The sequence below is a fragment of the Eulemur rufifrons genome, chromosome 2, assembly GCF_041146395.1.
Source record: "Eulemur rufifrons isolate Redbay chromosome 2, OSU_ERuf_1, whole genome shotgun sequence".
Lineage (NCBI taxonomy): Eukaryota > Metazoa > Chordata > Mammalia > Primates > Lemuridae > Eulemur > Eulemur rufifrons.
The window spans coordinates 92,195,234-92,218,711 of record NC_090984.1 but is presented as its reverse complement, the minus strand read 5'-3'; the positions used below and the strand labels follow the sequence as shown (position 1 = coordinate 92,218,711).

Sequence of the window (23,478 nt, the reverse complement as noted above, 5' to 3'; positions counted from 1 at the left end):
GTGTTCACTCCATGACAGTGTACTGTATACATTTATTATAGCCCATCAACTCTTTAGTCAGTGTTTACTTTGCTCCCAGCACTACGTTAGTGGAAATTAAAAAAAAAAAAATGAGAAGACCAGGTTGGGTCCTTGACTCTGACGGATAGCAGCATTGTTTGTTGGCAAAGCTATTGACTGGCAATCAGATCTGCCTTCCGGTTCTAATTCTGCCTCTAACCACCGGTGTGATTATTTCTATGTGAAAATAACAGAAACTCAACTCAAACCTAAATACAGAGGGGAATTATTGGCTCGTGAAATCCAAGGAAGGATTTACAATCAAGCACTAAGAAAGGCTGCAGAGGTGGGCCTTTGGAACAGCTGGAACAGGGGCCCAAACCTTGTTAGGAGTCTTCACAAATCTTGTTTCTGTTGCTTTCAGTACGGTAGTTTCACTTTCTCTCACTACTAACCAGCTCTCACTAATGGTAGGAAGCATGTCTACTATGTTACTGAGTTTAGACTTAAAACTTTAACCATTGTGGGGAGATCACCCCAACCTCTCTCACTGTCCCAAAGTAAAAAATTCTCAGGGAACCTACTCCTTGGCCCAGCAGAAGGTAGGTGCCCAACCCATGGGTTCCCAGAGGAATCAATTCCCCAGAGTTCTAGCAAGATAATTCCAGGTGTCCATTTTCTCAGGTACTTTGTGAAAGATACAAACCTTAAATATGGGGTATGATATCGTTAAATAGAAGGACAGAAACCAGTGTTCCAGGTAGGGGAAGGAGGCTTTGAGTTATGACATAGGCAGTGTATGGATGAAAAGACAAGCCTGACTGGAGGGCAAGGCTGTGTCCTTGTTCCCATAGAAATAATATTGAACTGCTAAGGTAGGAAGTGATTATGATGGACTGAAAAGCTAAACATAGAATTTGTTCCAGTTGAAGCAGCCATTATAGGTTTCTTATGTAGATTCAGCTGTGACTTCTGAAACCCTACTTTATAACATAAGCAAATAAACAAATCCTTAATCGCTTCCTAGAATACTCTTTCCTTTTTTTTTTTTCCCCCTTTTTCCTTTTTTTAGACAGGGCCTTGCTCTGTCACCCAGGCTGGAGTGCAGTGGCATGCTTATAGCTCACTGCAGCCTTGAGCTCAGGAGTTTGATCAATCCTCCTGCCTCAGCCTCCCAAGTAGCTGGGACCCCAGGCATACACTATCATGCCTGGCTAATTTTTTTTTAATCTTTTTAATTTTTTATAGAAATGGGGTCTTGCTATGTTGCCCAGGCTGGTCTTGAACTCCTGACCTCAAGCAATCCTCCTGAGTTGGCCTCCCAAAGTGCTGTTATTACAGGCATGAGCCACAGTGCCCAGCTCTTCTTTTGTTTTAACTGAACTTGGGTTAGGGTTGTGACAGTGAGTACAAAGAAGAATGTGTGAGAGAATTCAGAGGAAGAAAACTCAAAAGACAGCACCCAGTCTCATCTGGGGGCCTAGAAGAAGGACAGCACTCTCAGTGACTATTTGAACATAAGCCATCTTGGAAGCAGGAGCGATATCTTACTAACATTGCATCTCCAAGAACCAGTTAGTGCTTCATTTACCAGATGAATAAACTGAATGACTCTCATAAAATGAAAAAATTAAGAAGATGGCCTCTAAGCCCTTTCCAGTTCCACAGTTCTGTGAGGCCATTCCTAATCCTGATCTTAAAGTCTTCAAATTTGATATGCCCAATATAGCTAGTCATTTTTTAAAAAAACAAGACTTTAGAGGGCAAGCACATTGGTTGACATCTGGTAAACCTAGCACTTTGGGATGCCGAGGTGGGAGGATCACTCGAGGCCAGGAGTTCAAGACCAGTCTGGCCAACATAGCAAGACCTCCTCTCTACCAAAATAAATAAATAAATAAATAAAAATTACAGAGTTAAGGAAAAATAAAACTGAATGCAAAAAGTCTATATGGTAAAGAAAGAATTTCATGGTCATCTCAGCTTATGTGGGCTTGAAAAAAGTAAGAGACTGTTTATTGTCATTATTTATTTTGGTCTACTTTTGTTTGTTGCCTGGGATACTCTTAGACCAGGAGTCCTCAACCTATGGTAAGTTATATAATTATCTCATTAGATATTACAATGTAATAATAATAGAAATAAAGTGCAGAATAAATGTAATGCACTTGAATCACCTCCAAACCATCCCCTCCCCATCCGTGGGAAAACTGTCTTCCATGAAAGTGGTCCCTGGTGCCAAAAAGGTTGGGGATCACTGTCTTAGACCATTTATCTGTAGGGTTTTTCTTTTAGAATCTTACTTTGGAAGAAGGTGATTCAAAGATTGGGGCATAAAAAACTGAGAAGATAGAAAACTCTTTACTCATTAATGATAAAAATTTTATCTATATTAATCATACATTTTGTTTGCATTTGTGTTATGACAGACAGAATTCAGAGGAAATTGTATTTTTGAGAAATATGATAAAACTAATAAAAGATGCAGGATAAAATCATTAGGTATATATAAAGAATTTAATAAACATAGATTTACTCTTTCAAAAATAACATTCATAATGACTATTGATACCTATAATGTGCTATGTACTGATATCAACATGTCAAAAATATTCTATTAATAGTAGCAATTTATGGTAATAGTTTGCAATATATACATTTTGTAGTTTTAACAAACAAGAAATTAAGGTGGGTTCCAGGTAGGCTAAAGAAAATAAATGATAATAAATATTCAGTTTTAAATCACTATTATAATTTTCACAAGTAAAATAGTTTTGAACATAAACTGCTTAGGCGTAAAGAATTTAGATAATGTTCTTTGACCTCATTGTAATAGTTGAACCAATGATTTACCTCAACCCAATATGATACATTATAAACTTAATTTAAATTACTTGTCAAAGGTAAAATGTCCAAGGCTAAGACTGTATATTTTGTTTCCCTACTACTTCTATGAAAGTTCCATTAGAAATGAGGCAATATTTTACCTTTACAGAACATCTATCTCATAAAGATTTTAATGTTACATAAAGTTAAACTGAAATACAGAGGATATAACAAAATTATAAAGCATGGATTAAGATACAGTTCTCAGATCTATCGTAGGTATTCTTATTTGGTTTTGCAGGCAAGACACTGAATCTCACCCAGGTAGTATATCTTTACTTGGCAGTAACATTTTTTTTTTAATGTTTATGCTGTATGATAAAAATGCTTGCCATAGAATGTTTATATTTGAATCTTTTGATATAGTTAAATTTCTATTAAGTTTTAAGATATTCTATTATAAAAAGTTCAGAGTGAATATAAATAGAAACCACCAGAACTACTATTGGTGTCACCATGACTCTATGGTATATAGCTAAGACCTTGTCCTTATCATTAACAAGAATTTATTACACCAGCAGGACAGTGTTAGCCCTTTATTTTTCCTCTTTAGTGCAGTCATAGGCCAAATTCCCATTTCCCCATCATCTTTGCTCCCACTAATGTTAAAGAGAATAATATTGCATTCTGACAAAATATATCAATGCTAAAGGAGTCATGATTTAGTCTTGGGATATAAAGATCACCTTCTATTTTGTTTTATGTACTTTCTTCTTTCTCTGCCATGTTTGGGCTACATAGTCCCCAGAATCGAAATTTCTTGGATGAATCTGAATAATTCCCTTTTTCTTTCTTTCTTTTTTTTTTTGTAGCAACAAGGTCTTACTTGCCATATTGCCCAGGCTGGTTTCGAACTTCTAGGCTCAAGTGATTCTCCTGCCGTGGCCTTGCAAAGAGCTAGGATTGCAGGTGTGAGCCACCATGTCTGGCCAGAATAATTCCCTTGTAAACAAATTATTTTGACAGGAAAGCATGTTTACACTCTTCACCCAAAGGCTGTTGCCCCCTTTCTTTCTATAAACCAAGTTGTTTCTTATTTTCAGATGCTAACTAATCATCTGCCTCACAGAACCATTCACAGATAATCCAGGGCTACCTCTGCCTACTCCATGTAGTGATTACTTTATGTTTCATTTCCTAGAGCTGTTTACTATGCCTGGCTTTACATTTTCTTTGAATACACATGTACCTTTTTCTCATGTTTTTGTCTCCCTCATTAGATTGTTAATGCCTCAATATTAGATACAAAAGGTGTTCCAACTACGGATGCCTTAGTATTTGCAGACCTATGAATTCAAATGAAACACTTTAATTTTTTCCTAGTTCCAAAATCTCATTCAAATCTGTATCTCCTTCCTTCCCACTCCCAGAACCTGATTCTAGTTCAGGCTCTCATTCTCTCTCACCTGATTACTTCAATAATTTTCTAATTATTTAGCTAGCCTTCGGTCTCTGACCTCTGGCAATTCATCTTTGATTTCCTTCCTTGTTATCTTTCTAAAGCACAGTTCTGACTGCATCACTCCCTAGTATAAAAGACTTCCGTGGCTCCCACTGGGTACAAAATAAAATCCCTAGCTTGGCATTCAAGGCTTTACAACCTGGTCCTATCCTCCCTTTTCTAATCACCCTTCCTTCTTATTCTATGAACTATTGTTTACCAAAAACATCTTTGCACATTCATATCCCCTATCTTAGTTCATTTTCTCTTCCTAAGGATGGGCTTCTTCACCTATTTATATATCTTGCTCTTTAATTACAATCCAGCTAAGCAGGATCGCCTTTTAACACCTTTCTTGCTGCCCCTAGTCAAACTCTTTCCTTCTCCTTTCCAGGGCATGCTGTTTATGTACCGATTTTACACTTGCCATCTGCTCTATACTCTAGAGGTGGTCCTGTCTATCTCTATCTCCCCTTTATACTGTGAGCAACTTGAGGGTATGGATGATAATTTATTCCTCTTTTTATGATCACAGTTTAGCAAGTGGAGAGGGAGGAGAGTACCTTCCCTGGGAAATATTATAAAAATATTTCTAATGACTTAAAGGCCTGGGAAAATTTTCAGCCTGTTTCTTAGAAGTAATTCAAATCCTTTAATTATAGACATTCACCTTACCTGAAACAACTTCGTGGAATTAGAGTTCAGAGACCTTATAATATAAACTGTTCTATCAAGAAGTCAAGTTTGTAGCTTGTTAGGGAAATTTAGTCCCTAAAGGTCAACCTTATCAAACTCACAAATCTACATACTGCATTCAGCCACTAATTACATTTCTTCTGTGCAAGCTCCCGAGCGATCAGAATTTCCTAAAAGGAAATCTTACACTAAGCCAAGAACACCTGTGCTCTCTTAACGTTTGCCAAAATATCTGACAAATGACACAACATTTTGAATTTGTAGGTTATTGGGTTTTCTTTTGTAGGCCATAGCTGTTAATTTTACTGATTATACATCCGGGTCCTGTACTGCAGTCTACATCTAGTTTTGCCACCACCTATCAATCGGCACGTGGCTTTCCGGACATCAATCGTCCCGGACAGCTCTGTAATTACTCGTTAATTACTTGAGTCGAGCGATTCCGGGCGCATGGTGGTTACTTCGCCTGCATTCATCATTCACCACTTGATTCGGTGCCAGCAGGACGTCCCGCTGCTGGGTCACTGGCACCGCTGAAGCTAGCACCAGGATCGTGGCCTCGCCGGGTCAGTGTTCCGCAGAGGGAATCCGGCAACACTAGTCTGCGGGGAACGAGCGCTGAAGATGGAGAAGGGGGACACGCCACGTCCCGCTAGCGGAGCACCGCAACGCCTGGCGGTGGGGAACCTCTCGGCAGCCGCCCGTAGAGCCTCAGCGCCAAGGCGCCGCCGGGTGCGTTCGGGGTTGGCCCGGCGCGGCCCGGCCCCTCTCGGAGCGGCGGTGGGGGCGGGGCGCGGCGCGCGCGCGGGCGCGTGGAGGCCGCGGGCGGGGGCGGAGCGCGCGCGACGGGGGAGGGGCGCGCGGGGCGAGGGCGCGCGGCGGCCGCTGCGGCCTGTGGCGCCGTCACCCGTCAGACTCCCGCGGTTCGAGGGAGGCGCAGCTGCTGCCGCTGCTGCCGCTGGCCAGGCGCGTGGGGACGGTTCGAGGCTGCGCCGGGGGTCGGCCTACCCTCCTGGTGGGTCCCATTATCATGTCTCTGAGGCAGCGCCTGGCCCAGCTGGCTGGCCGTCTGCAGGAGCCGCAGAAAGTGGCCCGTTTCCAGCGGCTGTGCGGGGTGGAAGCGCTGCCGAGCCGCTCTGCCGACCCGAGGGAGGATGAGAAGGCGGAGGCGCCCCTAGCCGGAGACGCCCGGCGGCGAGGGCGGCAGGCAGGGGCGTCCGGAGGCCCGCAGCCGCCCGGGGGCGACTGCAATCAGTGCCCGGGCAAGCCGGACAGCGGCGGCGCCCCCAACGGCGTGCGGAACGGGCTGGCCGCCGAGCTGGGCCCGGCCTCGCCACGGCGCGCGGGCGCCCTGCGCCGCAACTCGCTGACAGGCGAGGAGGGCGAGCTGGCCTGCGTGAACAACTGGCCGCTCTACTACCTGTTCTGCTTCGGCACGGAACTGGGCAACGAACTCTTTTACATCACGTTCTTCCCCTTCTGGATCTGGAACCTGGACCCCCTGGTGGGTCGGAGGCTCGTGGTCATCTGGGTGCTGGTCATGTACCTGGGCCAGTGCACCAAGGACATTATCCGTTGGCCGCGGCCCGCCTCGCCGCCGGTGGTCAAGTTGGAGGTCTTCTACAACTCCGAGTACAGCATGCCCTCCACCCATGCCATGTCTGGCACCGCCATCCCCATTTCTATGGTCCTCCTCACCTATGGCCGCTGGCAGGTAAGATTCCCTCTCCTCGCCCGGCTTAGCCTGCGGGCAGTTAAAGAACTCGGAGTTCTCTTTGCTCTGTACAGTTATTTTAATTTGACCATTCCCCTCCAAAACCCCTCTTTCCATAGGTTTTCAGAGTATCCTCAAACGGGCCCTTTCTAGGTTTAAAAAAATTAAGTAATGGGGGAAACCTAGAGACTTGAACCATTAAGTTCTATTTTAATAGCAATGCCTTTCTTAGAACCCGAAGGAAACACTTTTCACGGAGTAATACATTGTCATTGGGCTTTGAGTTTTTAAACTGCTTTAATTCTTGTGATGCACAGGGGAAGTGGATTTTCCTTATTATGAATCGTTAGGTCACTAAGACCCAGTTTCATAGTAAAGTGTGGTGCCTTCCCTAAAACTGATTCTGTTTCAGGTGTAGGTATTAGGTAAAGTCATTAGCTTTACTGTAGGAGTGTTTACAAAATCTTAGTGTAATTTCAAAACAAACATGCCAGTTCCAAGCAAAGAAGTAAAGAATTTTCAGCGAACTCCACCCTTTAATGAAGGAAGTTAATGGAGCACGGTCTTAAGAGGTGTGGTTACTAATTTGCTGATAGACACAAAGTTTAATTATCTTCTGGATCATTGATCTGTAAGTATCAGTTAAGCCACAACAGTGTTATTGCTGCATTAACTCTAAAAATTCATGGTTTAGAAGTTATTCTTAAAGAAAGAGTTCTTGATTAGACTGGTGGGTTTATGAAAGTGGCAAATACGAACAGCAGGGTCAGCCTGACCATCAGGGAGGGGTTTTTAATGGCAGTTGTTTTTATTTTGCCTACTTCTTTGGGCCCTCCAATTTTGAGTTCTCCATGGTCCATAAATGTTACTTAGGTTTAAAAACTAATTATCTTTCTGCATTGGTGGTGTGCCTATTTGCAAGAAAAAAAAAAAAGAAAAATGAAAAACATAAAACCAAAATTTATTCTTAGACCTCCGGGATTGCTTTATTTGTCTTTTAAATTGTAAGAGATGTGTTAATCCTCCAGATGAGTCCCTTAATTTAAGAATAAAATATATTCTGTCTTCAGTGACAGCAAGAAAAAAAAAAAAGGAATAAAGTACTTAATTGTGGAGAATCTAAGGAAGCGGACTTCTCTGTATTTTTCCCCTTTACTGCACAAAATCATCTTACATTGAGAAATACACATTCCATATAAAACTTCATTATGATAACGTTATCCCACATTTGATTGCAGTATAGATAAAATCTTATCCCCGTGGATACTTCTGTGCAGTGCATCTTTCTTATAATAACATGGAAAATATGTAAGGTGCATAAGTAAGAATGGCAGAATTAGGAGGGAAGAGAACCATGGAAGTTTCTTCCTATTCAACCAAAGGAGATATACAGTGATACTCAGATTGTGAAGCAATGCTGCCTGTTTTGCATGATAAATATCTCAAATTTTGCATTTAATCTAAATATTTCAAAATTTAAGATTGTCAGTGAACTGTGTTTGGCATAATATTTACTGGTTAGCTGATGTTGTTTCTCTTAGTTTCACGAAACATAGGATTCTATAACAATATAGGGCCTTTTATAACACCTTAGTGAGTAGCTATGTTGTGTGCTATTAATGTTAGCAATCTAAGAGAAATAGTTATTTTTGCTCTTCATTTATTCAGGACACATGCTAACAGGAAGTCTGAAAACAATATAGTTGAATTGTTTATGGGATGCAGCTATTAATATTTTAACATTTCAGAATTATTTGAATTATCAAAATAAGCTTACATTATAGTTTTAAAACAATCTAGTATATCTAATTCAAAGTTTGAGGAACTTGTATTATACAGTTTTAGACTTTGAACTAGACAGGATGTTAGAAATCACCTAGTTTCAAACTGTCATTATACAGATGTTCAAACAGACCAGTTACATTAGAATTAATCTTGTAATGGTTTAAATTTCTTATTTTACATTTTTCACTCTAAAATTGAACAAACTTCTAAATTTGCATAATTATTTTTTAGTTACCTGTTTTGAAAGACTCCCAGTCTATGAAAGTTCTGTCTTTATAAATGTTTGATTGTAATAATCCAGTACAAAATCCAGAATGACTTTTTTACGTTTTTACTTTTTTTTTTTTAAGATCCTTGTTATGTGTTGAAAACAAAAGTACCTTCCTTTGCTTAAGTTGTTTTGGTCCTCCTCTCTGCCGGTTAGTATTGCACTACTTTGGAGGCTTGTATTTCCAGAGTAGGTAATGAAAAACAATATTAGAGATGAAGAGAAGAATTAAACAGTGAAAGCCTGGCATTTTGATTGACAGTCCTGTCTGTCCATCTGCTGTGCCTCAGCTGCATACTCTGGACAGGACTGGTTACTTCTATATGTCTATGTTGCTCAAACATCTCTCGAAACTGAGTTATCTCACATACCATCCCTTTGGCTTAGAATCACTGCTTCATTCCTCTCTAGCACTTAATGTTCCTACCCTCCTTGAAATTTGCTCAAGAGTCACCACCTACATGGAACCTTTTAAATTAACCCTTTCTGTTTCATTATTCCTCACTTATTTTTAAAATGACAGTATATGAAAATTACAGGTTCGGGGGGAGTGTTGAAATGCAGATTTCTGCACCTTACTTCCAGAGATGATGAACCATTAGATAAGTGAAGGGCATTGCATTTTACTGGAGAAAGTTCCCTGAAAATTAGCTCTTTTTTTTAACTGTATAAATTCTCTGTCCACCAAAGATTAACTCTTGATCCTTAAAATATATGTTATGTTTCTCCAAAATTGCTGTCTCAGCTCTTTTTGTGAGTGCAGTCTTTGAATATTTTAAAGTATGTGTTGATTGGAATAGTATAACTCCAAGTGGTTATCTGAAGAGTTTTTAAATATATATTTTATGGTGTTGTAAGATAGAAAAATGTTTATTCCTCCAGGGATTAAATAACCTGAGATCCACTGGCCAGATAATGATTACTGCTGTCATATTATTCACTGGAATTTTTTGTAGCCTGAATTGGGAACAAATTATGAAATAAGGAGCATCAGATATTAAAAACATAGTCCTTTGAAGAATAATCTAAAATAAATATAGCATTCCTTTTGCAATTATGTTTGCATGTTTTCTGAAATAAAAATTTTTGATTTTTAAATAATATGGCTTATAATCAGTTCTAAGTATATACTTGATTTACTAATTATAAGGTTTTAAACGAATTTCTTTTTTAAAAAATTAGTCTTATGCTTTATAGACACACTTATTACCAACTAATCTTTTACTACATATGCTTTCACTACTTTTTATAATAATTATAATATTAACATTATTGACATTTATTAAGCGCTTACTGCATGTCAGATTGTTTGAAATGACTAGTACCTCATTTAGTTTACTATTATAACATCCCAATGTTTGATCCTATTGTAAATACAAGTTTACAGATGAGGAAACTGAAGAACATGGAGGTTATGTAATTCATGCAAAGTAACACAGCCAGTAAGTTGGCAGAGGCTAGATTTAAATGCAGATAGATTGACTCAAGAGCTTACAGAGAAAACTCATTTCAAATCACACTTTATGTGTGGTTTTTAAAGTATGTTTTAAATAATAAATACCATTTTTGAAATAGATATGATTGTGTTCTTAAAGTACAAAATCAGCTTTTATATGCGTTAAGAACATAGCGTTATTATGCATATGTATAATTGTATATGTGGTATACGTGTATATATATGTATATATGTACACATGCAGTGTCCACAAATATTTGCGTTTTAGACATATATTAAGATTTTTTTTTTTTTTTTTTTTTTTGAGACAGCGTCTCACTCTGTTGCCCGGGCTAGAGTGCCATGGCGTCAGCCTAGCTCACAGCAACCTCAAACTCCTGGGCTCAAGCAATCCTCCTGCCTCAGCCTCCTGAGTAGCTGGGACTACAGGCACGTGCCACCATGCCCAGCTAATTTTTTCTCTATATATTTTTAGTTATCCATATAATTTCTTTCTATTTTTAGTAGAGACAGGGGTCTCGCTCTTGCTCAGGCTGGTCTCGAACTCCTTAATAAAAAGGATCCACCTGCCTCGGCCTCCCAGAGTGCTAGGATTACAGGCGTGAGCCACCTCGCCCGGCCATATTAAGATGTTGACTGAAATAAAATGCTGATTTGTCACTCAATAGAATAAAGAATTAGGTAAGCATAAGACCTTTGGGGAAAAAAGGACAAAAGATGTTCTATCAGAATAGTTTATTGTAGATAATAGAAGATATCTGTGAGGTCATGGAAAGATAAAAGGAGGAAAGGCAAGAAGTAAGAGTTACAAAAGTAGGTCACAGATAACAAAGACCAAAGGAGGCTGCAAGATCCAAGAGATTGATCACTCTGGTAATTCTGGGAAGAAGCACAGTTTATTTAAAAATTGAAATGGTTTGCTACTTTTTTACCTTGCATGACGCTTGTGTTTGAAATTCACATTTTCCTGATTTTATAAGTGCTTATTACTTTTTTTATTTAAAATTAATTGTATTCGTTTATTTGAATAGGTGAATGCATTGTAGAAAACTCAAAATTTACATAAAAATATGAAGAGGAGAGTATGTTTCTCTCTTTTCTCTGTCCCACAGCTTCTAAGATCTCTTTTCCAGAGGATTCATTGTTATACTTTTCTTGTTTAGTTTTCTGGAGATGGTCTTTACTTTTATAGACATACAAATGGTCACATACCATAGTGTTCTGGATCTTTTTTTTGCTTAGAAATATATCATGAAGACTTTCCTTTTCTTTTTCTTTCATTCTTTCTTTCTTTCTTTTTTTTTTTTTTTTGAGACAGAATCTTGCTCTATTGCCTGGGCTAGAGTGCTGTAGCATCAGCCTAGCTCACAGCAACCTCAAACTCCTGGGCTCAAGCGATCCTCCTGCCTCAGCTTCCCAAGTAGTTGGGACTACAGGCAGGCGCCGCCACACCTGGCTAATTTTTCCATTTTTAGTAGAGATGGGGGGGTCTCACTCTTGCTCAGGCTGGCCTCAAACTCCTGACCTCAAGCGATCCTCGGGCCTTGCTAGGATTACAGGTGTGAGCCACCGTGGCCTTTCCTTTTCTTTTATCCAACAATTAACGAGTACTAATTATGTTCTCATGGTTTTTTAAAATGCCTTCCATGACTTAACTCTTCCAATCCCCATAAAACCCTGTGAGTAATATCACTAGTTTGCAGAAGAAACTGAGGCAGAGGAAGGTTGAGTAACTTGCCCAAGATCACTCAGCAAGTATATATGTGGCAGAGCCTGGATTCAAATGCAGGCAATTTGGCTGTAAAATGATACTGTGCTCCTGGATTATATACATTCTGTATTATTTATTATATAGAGAGAGCTATCTAATTTTTTCACATTTGCATGTTATATTATTAATAATATAGCTAATAAATTGACTATTTCAGTATCTTTAGATTTCTGGTCATTTGCTAGTATAATGACACAGTGACTGCTTATATGCATTTTGAATACATTACTGTGTCAAAGAGTATATGCATTTGAATTTTAACAGATAATGCAAAATTCTTTCATAAAGATTGTACCGATTTACATTCCTACCAACAATATATGAGAGTGTCTGTTTTCTTACACTTTCATTATTGCAATGTATTATCAAATTTATTAATCTTTGCTTAAAATAATTTTAACATTGTATTTAATTTGCATTTCTTTTATCAATAAAGTTGAAGAGCTTTACATAGGTTTAACGACTATTTAAGTTTCCTTTTCTTTTCTTTTTTTTCTTTTATTTCAGCTCATTATGGGGGTACAAAAGTTCAGGTTATATATATTGCCCATGCCCCCCCATCCCCCCGAGTCTGAGCTTCAAGCATGTCCATTCCCTAGACAGTGCACATCGCACTCATCATGTAGGTATGCAGGTATACATAGGTTTAGCGACTATTTAAGTTTCCTTTTCTATGAACTGTCTATTCAAAGATTTCCTCTATTTTTTTTTCAGTTAGATTGTTGATATTTTACTTACTGATTTTTTTAAACTGTATCTCTTTTTTTGTTTGTTTTTAGTGTCTGCTCCATCTTCAAATAATAATACACCCCTTCAAGTATAACTTCAAGCTTAGCATAAGAACCTTGCAACAGTATATTTCCATTTTTCCCTCTCCCCTTCTTTATATTATGGTTGTTATGTATTTACATCTACATGTGTTATAAAACTCATAATACATTGTTATTATTTTTGTGTAATGTTCCAATATATGACATAGAATATGCTAAAGCTGTAGTTTCAGAACTGGTATAATTTTTCTTCTGTCTAAAGAGCCTCTTTTCACACATTTTTTCTAGTGTAGATCTGTTGACAATGTCATCTTCCTAGCTTTTTTATTTGAAAAATATTTTGACTTAATTTTGGGAAAATATTTGCATGATACATAAATTTTTGTTAATAGGTTGATAGTTTTTTTTTTCTTTCGGTACTTTTTTTTTTTTGAGACAGAGTCTCGCTCTGTTGCCTGGACTAGAGTCCCGTGGCATCAGCCTAGCTCATAGCAATCTCAAACGCCTGGGCTCAGGCAATCCTCCTGCCTCAGCCTCCCGAGTAGCTGGGACTACAGGCATGTGCCACCACGCCCGGCTAATTTTTTCTATATATATTTTTAGTTGTCCAGATAATTTCTTTCTATTTTTAGTAGAGGTGGGGTCTCGCTTTTGCTCAGGCTGGTCTCAAACTCCTGATCCTCCTGACCTCGAGCGATCCTCCCACCTCGGCCTCCCAGAGTGCTAGGATTACAGGCGTGAGCCACCACACCCGGCCAGTCTTTCAGTACTTTTTTTTTTTTTTTCTTTTTTTGGACAGAGTCTCACTCTGTTGCCCAGGCTGGAATGAGTGCAGTTGTGTAATCATAGCTCACTGTAACCTCCAATTCCTGGGTTCAAGTGACCCCCCCACCTTCGCCTCCCCAGTAGCTGGAACTACAGGCTTGTGCTAGCATGCATGGCTACTTTTTTTTGTAGAGACAGGGTCTCACTATGTTGCCCGGGCTGGTCTCAAACTCCTGTCCTCAAGTTATCCTCCTGCTTCAGCCTCCCAAAGTACTAGGATTGCAGGCATGATTCACCGTGCCTGGCCTTTTCAGCACGTTAAATACTGTGTTTCTCCATTGCCCCCTGGCTTATATAGTTTTTGAAAAAACATCTGCTGAAATTCTTATTTGTGGTCCTCTGTACTTAATGTCTTTTTTTTCTTCTGGCTGCTTTTAAGATTTTCTCTTTGTCACTAGTTTTGAGCAATTTGAAAATGATGTGCCTTGATGTGCGTTTGTTTGTATTTCTTCTGCCTGGGGCTCATTGATCTTGAATCTGTGGGTTTGTAGTTTTCATTATATTTGGAAGATGTTCAGCATTCTTTCTAGAATTTTTTTTCTTTTCCCCCTTACCACCTCTATCCTTTTCATCTGAAATTCCAATTTCATGTGTGTTAGACTGTTCATGTATAGGTCAATGATGCTCTGTTCTGTTTTTGGGGTTTTTTTTTTTTTTTTTTTTTTTTTTTTAGTGTTTTTGCTTTTATTCCTTCCTTTTAGATAGTTTCTATTGCTGTGGCTTCAAATTCACTCATCTATTCTTCTGCAATGTCTCATTTTCTGAAAATTTCATCAAGTAGGATGGCATATAATTTCAGATACTATATAATTTATATTTAGAAGTTCCATTTGGGTCTTTTTAAAAAATCTTCCATTTCTCAGCTTATTATGTTCCTATATTCCCTTACATCCTTAAGTAAGTTTACAAGATTTTTAATAGCTGTTTTAAGGTTCTTGTCCACTAATTCCTTCATTTCTGTAATCTTTGTGTGTTTCTAATATTTTTCCTGGTTATGTATTATATTTTCCTGCTTTTTTGCTTGGTAGTTTTTATAGACTTTTGGATTTTGTTGTATTCCTTTAAATAGTATTAAGCTTTGTTCTGGTCTGCAGTTAAATTACTTGTCTGTTTAATCCTTTTAGTCTTGTTAAAATGGCCCCAGAATAACCATAGCCTAGAGCTAATTTAGCTTCACTACTTAGGTGATAACCTTCTAATTACTCTACCCAATTTCCTCTTCAGTCTGCCTGGTGGGAAAGCAATTCCAAACTTACATGAGCTTTGGGAATTGTTTTGCCTACTACTTTCCAGTGGTTTTTCCCCCCAGCCTTTCTCCTCACGCATACACAGATTAGTACTTGGCCAACAATTTGCCAAGTTTCTTCTACACATCTCTAGGGCTCATTTTCTGTGCAGGTTCCTCTCTCCAGCACTCTGTCCTGCTAATTATAATCTCTTTGGCCACTGAGAACACCACTTTCTCTCCTCATAACTCAGTGAGACTGCTGGGCTCTGTTGTGGTTCCTCCTCCTGTAATACAGCCTGCAAACTGCCTCTGGCAGCAAGCTAGTACAATCATAGGGCTCATTTCATTTGTTTCCCTTTTCACAGAACTGTCAATCACAGTTCTGTGCTGCTTATTGTCCAATATCTGAAAACAGTTGTTTCACATAATTTTTCTAGTTTTCTGGTTGTTTACAGTGAAAAGGCTGTTCTTAAAACAATCCTTTATGGGCAGAAGGAGAAATCCTCTCACCTCTACTTATTGTTTTTTTTTTTTTTTAAAATATATAACAGCTTTTTGAGATATAATTCACATACTGTACAATTCAACCATTTAAAAAATACAATTCAGTCCTTTTTAGTATATTGTGCAATCATCACCACAATCACCTTTAGAACATTTTCATCATCCCCTAAAGAACCTCACATCCATTGTGGTCACTTTCCGTTTTCCCCCAGTCCTTAGGCAACCACTAATCCACTTTATGTCTCTACAGATTTGTGTATTCTGTACATTTTATATAAACGGCAGCATGCAATATGTAGTCTGTTGTAACTGACTTTTTTCACTTCTCATAATGTTAAGGTTCATTCTTATAATGTATCTAGTACTTCATTCCTTTTTATTGCTGAATAATATTCCATTGGACAGATAGACCACTTTTATTTATCCTTTCATCAGTTGATGACATTTAGGTTCACTTTTTGGTTATTTTGAATAATGCTGCTATGAATATTTATGTACAAGTTTTTACATGGACATATGTTTTCATTTGTCTTGGGCTACTTACTGGTTTTTTCTTTTCTTTTCTTTTTTAAGAGAGTTTCTTGCCATGTGCCCATGCTGGAGTGCAGTGGCTACTAACAGGCACAGTCATAGTGTACTGCGGCCTTGAACTCCTGGCCTCAGGCAATCCTCTTGCCTCAGCCTCCCAAGTAGTTGGGACTACAGGTGTGTGTCACTGCTCCTGGCTTGTTTTTCTAAATTTTTCATTTTCTTCAGACTTCATGATGTTTTCTGCCAAGCAGAAATTATTTCTTTTTATGTATCAGTATTTTCTTTCATAGTTTCTGGGTTTTATGTGATATTTAGAATGGCCTCTGTTGTGGCTTCTTATAGTACTTTTATGGTTTCATTTTTTATGCTTAAATCTTTTAAACACTTTTTGCTTTGGGGAACGAATTCAACCTAATATTTCCCAATGGCACCATTTAGCGAATAATCCCTTTTCCCCTACTGACTTGAACTGTCACTTTTATCATATATTAAGTATAAGAATGTATTTGGGTCTATGGCCATATTTTTATTTAGAATTGATATGTTGGATATTTATGTGCAAGTTCTATAATATTATATTCATTGTAACTTTATATTAAATGCAATATTTTTTCAGAATTATTCTTGCTATTCTTCTTTATTTATAAATACATGACATGATTTAGTTTGCCTAGTTCCAAAAGAAAATCCCTTTTGTTATTTTTTTGTTGGAAAGATATTGTTGTAGTTTCACATTTAAGTGTTTAATCCACCTTCAATTGGTTTTGTTTATGTTGTGAGGTATGAATCTGATGTAATTTCTTTTGTATAGATAATTAATTGACCTCATACCATTTTTGAGTAGTTTATCCTTTCTCTACTTATCTGTAGTGCCACTTCTGTTACATTTTAAGTTTTTATATATATATGTCTGATTCTGAGTTCTCTGTTCAAATGGTGTATTTGTGTAGCTCTTTATCAATGTCATTGTCTTTATTCCTTTAATTGCTTTAGAGTAAGTCTTGATATCTGTTCATTCAAGTTCCTCACCATATTCTTTAAGATTATCATGGCTAATTTTGCATCTTTGCTTTCAATATACATTTTAGAAGCAGGTCTTTAATTTCCATTGAAAAATATTGTCTGGACTTCATTGAAATTGCAATGAATTGATAAATTTATTTGGAGAGAATTGATAGCCTTACAATATTGAATCTTCTTATCTATGAATATAGTACATGTACTTTTTAGGTTTTCTTAAATGTCTTTCAATGAAGCTTTATAGTTTTCTCCATATAGGTCAAGTATATCTTTTGTTGAATTTATTTCTAGTTACTTTACATTTTTTGTTACTATTGTAGATGATATCTTGTTAAAATTCAAATGTTCTAACATTTTGTGACTGGAATATAGGAATGTAGTTGAAATTTGTACATTGATCTTATAAACAATAACCTTGTTGAACTCTTAATCTGTATATATGTATTAATAGATTCGCATGTGTTCTTTATAGAGAAAATCATGTCAGCTGAGAATGACAGATATATTTCTTTTGTTATAATCTCACATTTTTTCTTCTCATTCAATAAAAAGCTTTAATCAAGGTAGTGGCATTCAATTCAACAAATATTTTTTCACCTGTAGTAAGTACAAGGTAATATGGTAGGCTCTACACATATCAGTGTGAGTAAAACAAATATGGTTGTTTCCTCAAAGAGAATAGATTGGTGCTTTAGGAAGATTCTTCTGTCTGTGGTATGGAAGACAGACCAGGGGGAAGCAACACTGGAGATAGGGAGGAAGTTACTGTACAAGTCCAGGGGAAAAATGATGGTAACCTAGATCAGATATCTACAAACAAGGGCCTGCTGCCTGTTTTTGTATGACCCATGAAGTATGAATGGTTTTTAATGGTTTTTAAATTGTTGAAAAAAGTCAAAAGAAGAATATTTTGTGACATAAGAACATTATATGAAATTCAAAATTTTAGTGTCTATAAATAAAGCATATGGAAACACAGCCATGTCCATTCCTTTATACATTGTCTGTGGCTGCTTTCGTGCTCCAACAGCAGAGCCGAATAGCTATGACAGGTTTGGGACATTATCCCAAAAGACACAATCCTGAATGCCCTAATCTTGAATGTTGAAATCCCAAAGAAGAAAGGGATGTAGATTGGACAGCATCATAAAAATATTATATTAATACTATAGAGGGAAACTAGAAGGGAAAGTAGAAAAGAGCGTATTTCTAGAAAAGAGAAGTGGTTAAGATTGTTAAATTCTGCTAAGAGGACAAGCAAGATAAGTACTGAAACTTATGAAAACTTGGAAAATAAAAGAATAAGAAATAGCTAGTGTTAACTTTTTTTGGTATTTCCTTACAATTTGAAAATAACTGGGACCATATTACATATGGAGTTTATCCTTTTTTAATTTTAATTTAATATTATGTGTGATGATTAATTTTATGTGTCAACTTGACCAGGATTTTTAGTCTATCACTATTCTAGATGTTTCTGTGAAGGTATTTTAAATTTATTTTTATTTTTTTAATCCTAACGGCTAGATTATAGGGATGTGGAAGTGTTTTTTTAGGTGAGATTAACGTTTAAATAAGTAGACTTTGAGTAAAGCAGATTACTTTCCATAATGTGGAGAGGCCTTATCCAATTCATTGAAGGCCTTAAGAAAAAAAAGGCCTTTACCACCTAAGATGATATTACAAAAAAGAAAAGAAGAAGAAAAAGAAAAAAAAGACTGACCTCCTCCAAGAACAGGGAATTCTGTCAGCAAATTTAATTCGGACTTGAGCTACAACATTAACTCTTTTCTGGGTCTTCAGCCTGTTGGCCTGCCCTGCAGATTCTGGACTTGGTAGCCTCTACAATTGCATGAACCAATTCCTTAAAATAAATTTTTCTCCCTATATGTATATATACACATCCTATTGGTTCTGTTTCTCTGGAGAACCCTGAGTAATATGTCATAAATTTTCCCATTAATAAAGATTCCTAGAAAACATTCTTAATGAGTGAAATATTTTTATATTCCTACAAAATAGTTTTTATACTGTAAGATTATGATTATTATAGATTTTATTATCCCCATTTATAGATGAGGAAACTGAGATGTAAAGAGATTATGTGACTAGCCGATGGTCCCACAACTGAAGAAATAGATACCTTTCGGGGAGTGTTCCTAGTTTATAACCCTCTAACAGCTCCCTTACCTGTAGGACAGCCATATCTTCTCTGTATGATCTTGTCCCTTAGGAATTGAGAATAGGTACGGAGTCTGGACTGGTTTCCTCAATGAAGAAATAAATTCAGAAGGCTTCATCTGCCCCGTGGACTAAAAAGCAGAGAAGCTGGTCTGCAGAAAAAGAAAAATGAAATGGAAATCTAAAAAGAAGAAGTGGTTCTGTGACCACCTAGTTTATAGTTGCAGTTTCTTTTCTCGGCTTAGCCTCATTCCACCTGAGTATTCTGTGAGATATAATGTAGCCTTTTAATACATTTCCTTTTTTCTTAAAGTAATTTAAATTGGTTTCTGTTATTTACATTTTTAGAGTTCCAATAAATGCATGTAGTAAATGGTGATAGCCAAGTCTATGCAGCTCCAAAAACCTACATTGTTTAACTACTGTATATAATCAATAAATATTGATTATTAATTATTGCATAGTATAAATTTGTTTGATAAATCCTTAAAAATATGAATTCTTATCCACATTTCTATGTACTTAATATAGAATTCTAGAATTGCTGGGTAAATGTATATGAACATTTAGAGTTCTTTTATATATTGACAAAATGCTTTCCAGAAAGGTTGTATCAATTTTCATTCTAGCAACATGTCATTGGTGTCATCCATTGTTTACATATATACTATTCATTCCTAGAATTCAAAATAGAAATTTTTTCCTATGCCTGCCTTCGTCCCATATTTAAGTTACTGTGAAAATATTAAATTCTGTTAAAGACAGTTTTACTAATTGTTTTAATTGTAAGTCATTTTATTGACCTATTTTACTAACTTCAATGAATGTGAATGGAAAATCCCACAATATACAAAATATTAGTAATCCTGATTATGTATGATAAATAGTTAAGGAAAACAGGAAGAATAAAACCAGTTGGTAGAATAACTGAAGGAAAAGTTTAGTTTTCTGTAATCAAGGAGGTACAATGAAAAGATTAGGTAGAGGTATGATTTTTTTTTTTTTAAGCCTCTTCCCAGAAGACTAGATAATGGTATGAAATTAAAAGCATCTAGGAAATCATGTGATCTGTTTGGGGTTTGATAATTTTTATATATTTGAAAGTAATGTGAAAGAATTGTAATTTGTACTTTCAACTCTTTTGACAAGATCTAAAGATTTAATTTCAGTAAAAACATTCTTATTAGAGGAAATACATAAATGCAGCAGGTAAAACTCAACATTCTCTAAGAAAAAGAAAATAAAAACTAAGAATCCTTGCTAAACTTAAAATTATTACCTATTGGTGTAGTGATAAAAGTGTAAAGTAAGAAGCATGGTAAACTGGAAAAGGCGTTAGACTAGGTCAGTAGAATATATTAATAATACTAAATGTTATTTAGCATTCCTAGGTCTGTTTATCTGTAAAGAGGGGGATGGAATTAATATCTGTAAGATCTCTTCTACCGCTAATTCAACAAAATTTGAACTAGCCTCCATTCTAAGAAACACTTAAAAAATATTTGAGTGATACTTTGCTTGATCCTAAGGATAAAAGAAATTAAACAGACAACATACTTTGAACAACTTTATACATGAAGGGCAGCATAGTAGAGTAGTAAAGAGCTCAGACTCAGAAGTCAGACTTCCTGTATTTGAATCATAGATCCATAACTTAATACCTAGTTGGTCTTGGATAAAAACTTGAGCCCTCTGTGCCTCAGTTTCATCTGTAAAATGAGGTAAATTGGAATACCTACCCCGTAAGGTTGTTCTGATGAGTTAATATTTGTAAAGCTCTTAGAAATAGTGCCTGGTACATAGTAAGTTGTATATTAAATAAAAATTACTTTATTAACAGTTCAGTAAAGAATAAATCTCTGTCCATCTCTCCTAATATCTGCCTAGAATTGAATTCTAGATTTAAGAACATCCAACCAGATTAAGGGTAAGAAATAAGGCATTGGATTAGGTAGAAACAGAAAAAAAGGAGAGAGTGAAGTAAAGGCTGGTTAGGGTGCTGTGGTAGAGCGTGGGGAAAGAGAGAACACCCTTAATTCCGACTTCTTAAAAAATAGAAGCTAGAGCCCTTACAGAATTAATTTACCAATGTGGAAAAGGCACAATTTGAATTTGCCACCACAGTGCCTTTTGTGTTTTCAAAATTGCTGTCCTTGATGAGCTGTGCTCCACTCTACTTTCCGAAGCGCTGAGGCAGCTCCAGAGCTGTCGTCACCGCAGACTCGATTTACTCCCTAGCCTGGGGGTTTGAATAAGGATTGAAAAAAAATCTCCACAGAACCCACACTAGACATTGATTGGAAAAGTTTTCTGGAACCTTGTAGCAGATAGGTCTAGATGACCCAAGAGACCATAGATTAAAAAAAAAAAACTTTAGTAGGTAGTGAAGAATTATTAATGAATTGGAAACTGCCTGGAAGTCTGTATTTACTAAGGTTCTTTTATTTCTTGTCTGGTTTCTGGAGAGGGAATCAGGAATTTCTTGTTGATATTTGTTACCTGGAAAGCTGTGGCCTGCCTGCAGCTCTGATGTATTACAAGCTGTAACATGTAGCCTTCCTTTCTTTCCTCACAGATCCTTTGCCCGAAATAGAAATTGGAACATGGATCCTCTTTTGTTAACGTAAAATTACATCAACCAGGATAGTAATAAATAGTACTTCCCTTATTGTGGTTTATGATATGAAATATATTATAAAGCCAGGCACGGTGACCCACACCTATAATCCCAGCACCTTGGGAGGCCAAGGCAGGAAGATCACTTGAGGGAGGTCAGGAGTTAAGACAGGAAGATCTTCCTGCCTTGGCCTCCCAAGGTGCTGGGATTACAGGTGTGAGCCACCACACCCAGCCTGATTTACTTTTTTAAATGATCTCTAACTGTGGAGTAATAATTAGATCACAGAGGAGCAAGGTTGGAAGCAGGGAGAGAAAATAGGTTATAATAGTAATACAAGCAGGAGGGAATTTTTGTGGCTTAGAGCAGGTGATAATGGTAGAGATGGTGAGAAGTGGTCACATTCTGGATATATTTATTTTCTTTTTCCTTTTTGTTAATGGAGATAAAATTTACATAACATAAAATTAATCATTTTGAAGTGAACAATTCAGCTCTAGTTAGTACAGTCACAATGTTGTGCAACCATGAAGGACACCCCATACCCATTAAGCAGTTGCTCCCCATTTCTCCTTCTCCCTGGCCCCTGGTTACCGTTGTATGGCTTTATGGATTTACCTGTTGTGGATATTTCATATAAATGTAATCATATAATGTGTGACCCTTTATGTCTGGCTTCATTCACTTAGTATAATGCTTTTGAGGTTCATCCATATCGTAGCTTGTATCAGTACTTCACTCCTTTTACGTTGAATATTCTTCCATTGTCTGTATGTACCACAATTTGTTTATTCATTCATTTGTTGATGAACATTTGGGCTATGTCCATTTTTTGGTTATTACGAATAGAACTGATATGAAGGTGTGTGTACATGTATTTGTTTGAGTACCAGTTTTCATCTTTAGGGGGGCATATAGTTAGGGGAAATGTGGGTCATATGATCATTGTATGTTTACCTTCTTGAGGAACCGCTAAACTGCTTTGCAAAGCAGCTGTATCATTTTACATCCCAACAGCAATGTACAAGGGTTCCAGTTGCTCTGCATCCTTACCAATACTTGTTATTTTCTTTGTCTTTTTTCTCTTTTTTCTCTCTTTTTATTATTTAAAAATGGTTTTGCTTCTTTTTTTTATTTGCCACTATGCTAATAAGGAGTCTTTTTGTTAATTATTATTATTGCCATCCTAGTGGATATGAAGTGGTTTTGATTTGCAATTCCCCAGTGAATAAGGTGTTAGCATATTTTCATGTGCCTGTTTGGCCATATGTGTATCTTCTTTGGAGAAATGTCTATTCAGATCTTTTGCCCATTTTTCAATTGGGTTGTCTTTTTGTTTTTGAGTTGTAAGAATTCTTTACAAATTCTGTATACTAGACCCTTATTGTTTATTATTTATTTATTTTTTGAGACAGGATATTGCTCTGTTGCCTGGGCTAGAGTGCATTGGTGTCATCATAGCTCATTGCAACCTCAAACTCCTGGGCTCAGCTGATCCTCCTGCATCAGCCTCCCAAGTAGCTGGGACTACAGGCGTAAGCCACTGTGCCTGGCTAATTTTTCTTTTTTTTTGTAGTGACAGGGTCTCACTATGTTACCTAGGCTGGTCACGAACTCCTGGCCTCAACTGATCCTCCTACCTGGACCTCCCAAAGTGCTAGGATTATAGGTATGAGCCACCACACCTGGCCCTAGACCCTTATTAAATATATGACCTGAAAGTTTTATGGTTTTAGCTCTTATATTTAGGTTGTCAACCCAGTTTGACTTTATTTTTGCATATAG

General features: G+C 37.1%; 1 protein-coding gene across 2 annotated transcripts in view; it reads left to right on the top strand.

Annotated features, from left to right (window-relative positions):
- Positions 1-5,899: 5,899 nt before the first annotated feature.
- Positions 5,900-23,478, top strand: part of SGPP1 (sphingosine-1-phosphate phosphatase 1) — a 35,462-nt gene continuing 17,883 nt past the window's right edge. For both annotated transcript variants that reach the window (XM_069465048.1, XM_069465049.1), the window contains exon 1: positions 5,900-6,737. In XM_069465048.1, the coding sequence (XP_069321149.1) occupies positions 6,054-6,737 (684 nt within the window). In that variant the 5' untranslated portion in view covers positions 5,900-6,053. The remainder of the gene's footprint in view (positions 6,738-23,478) is intronic.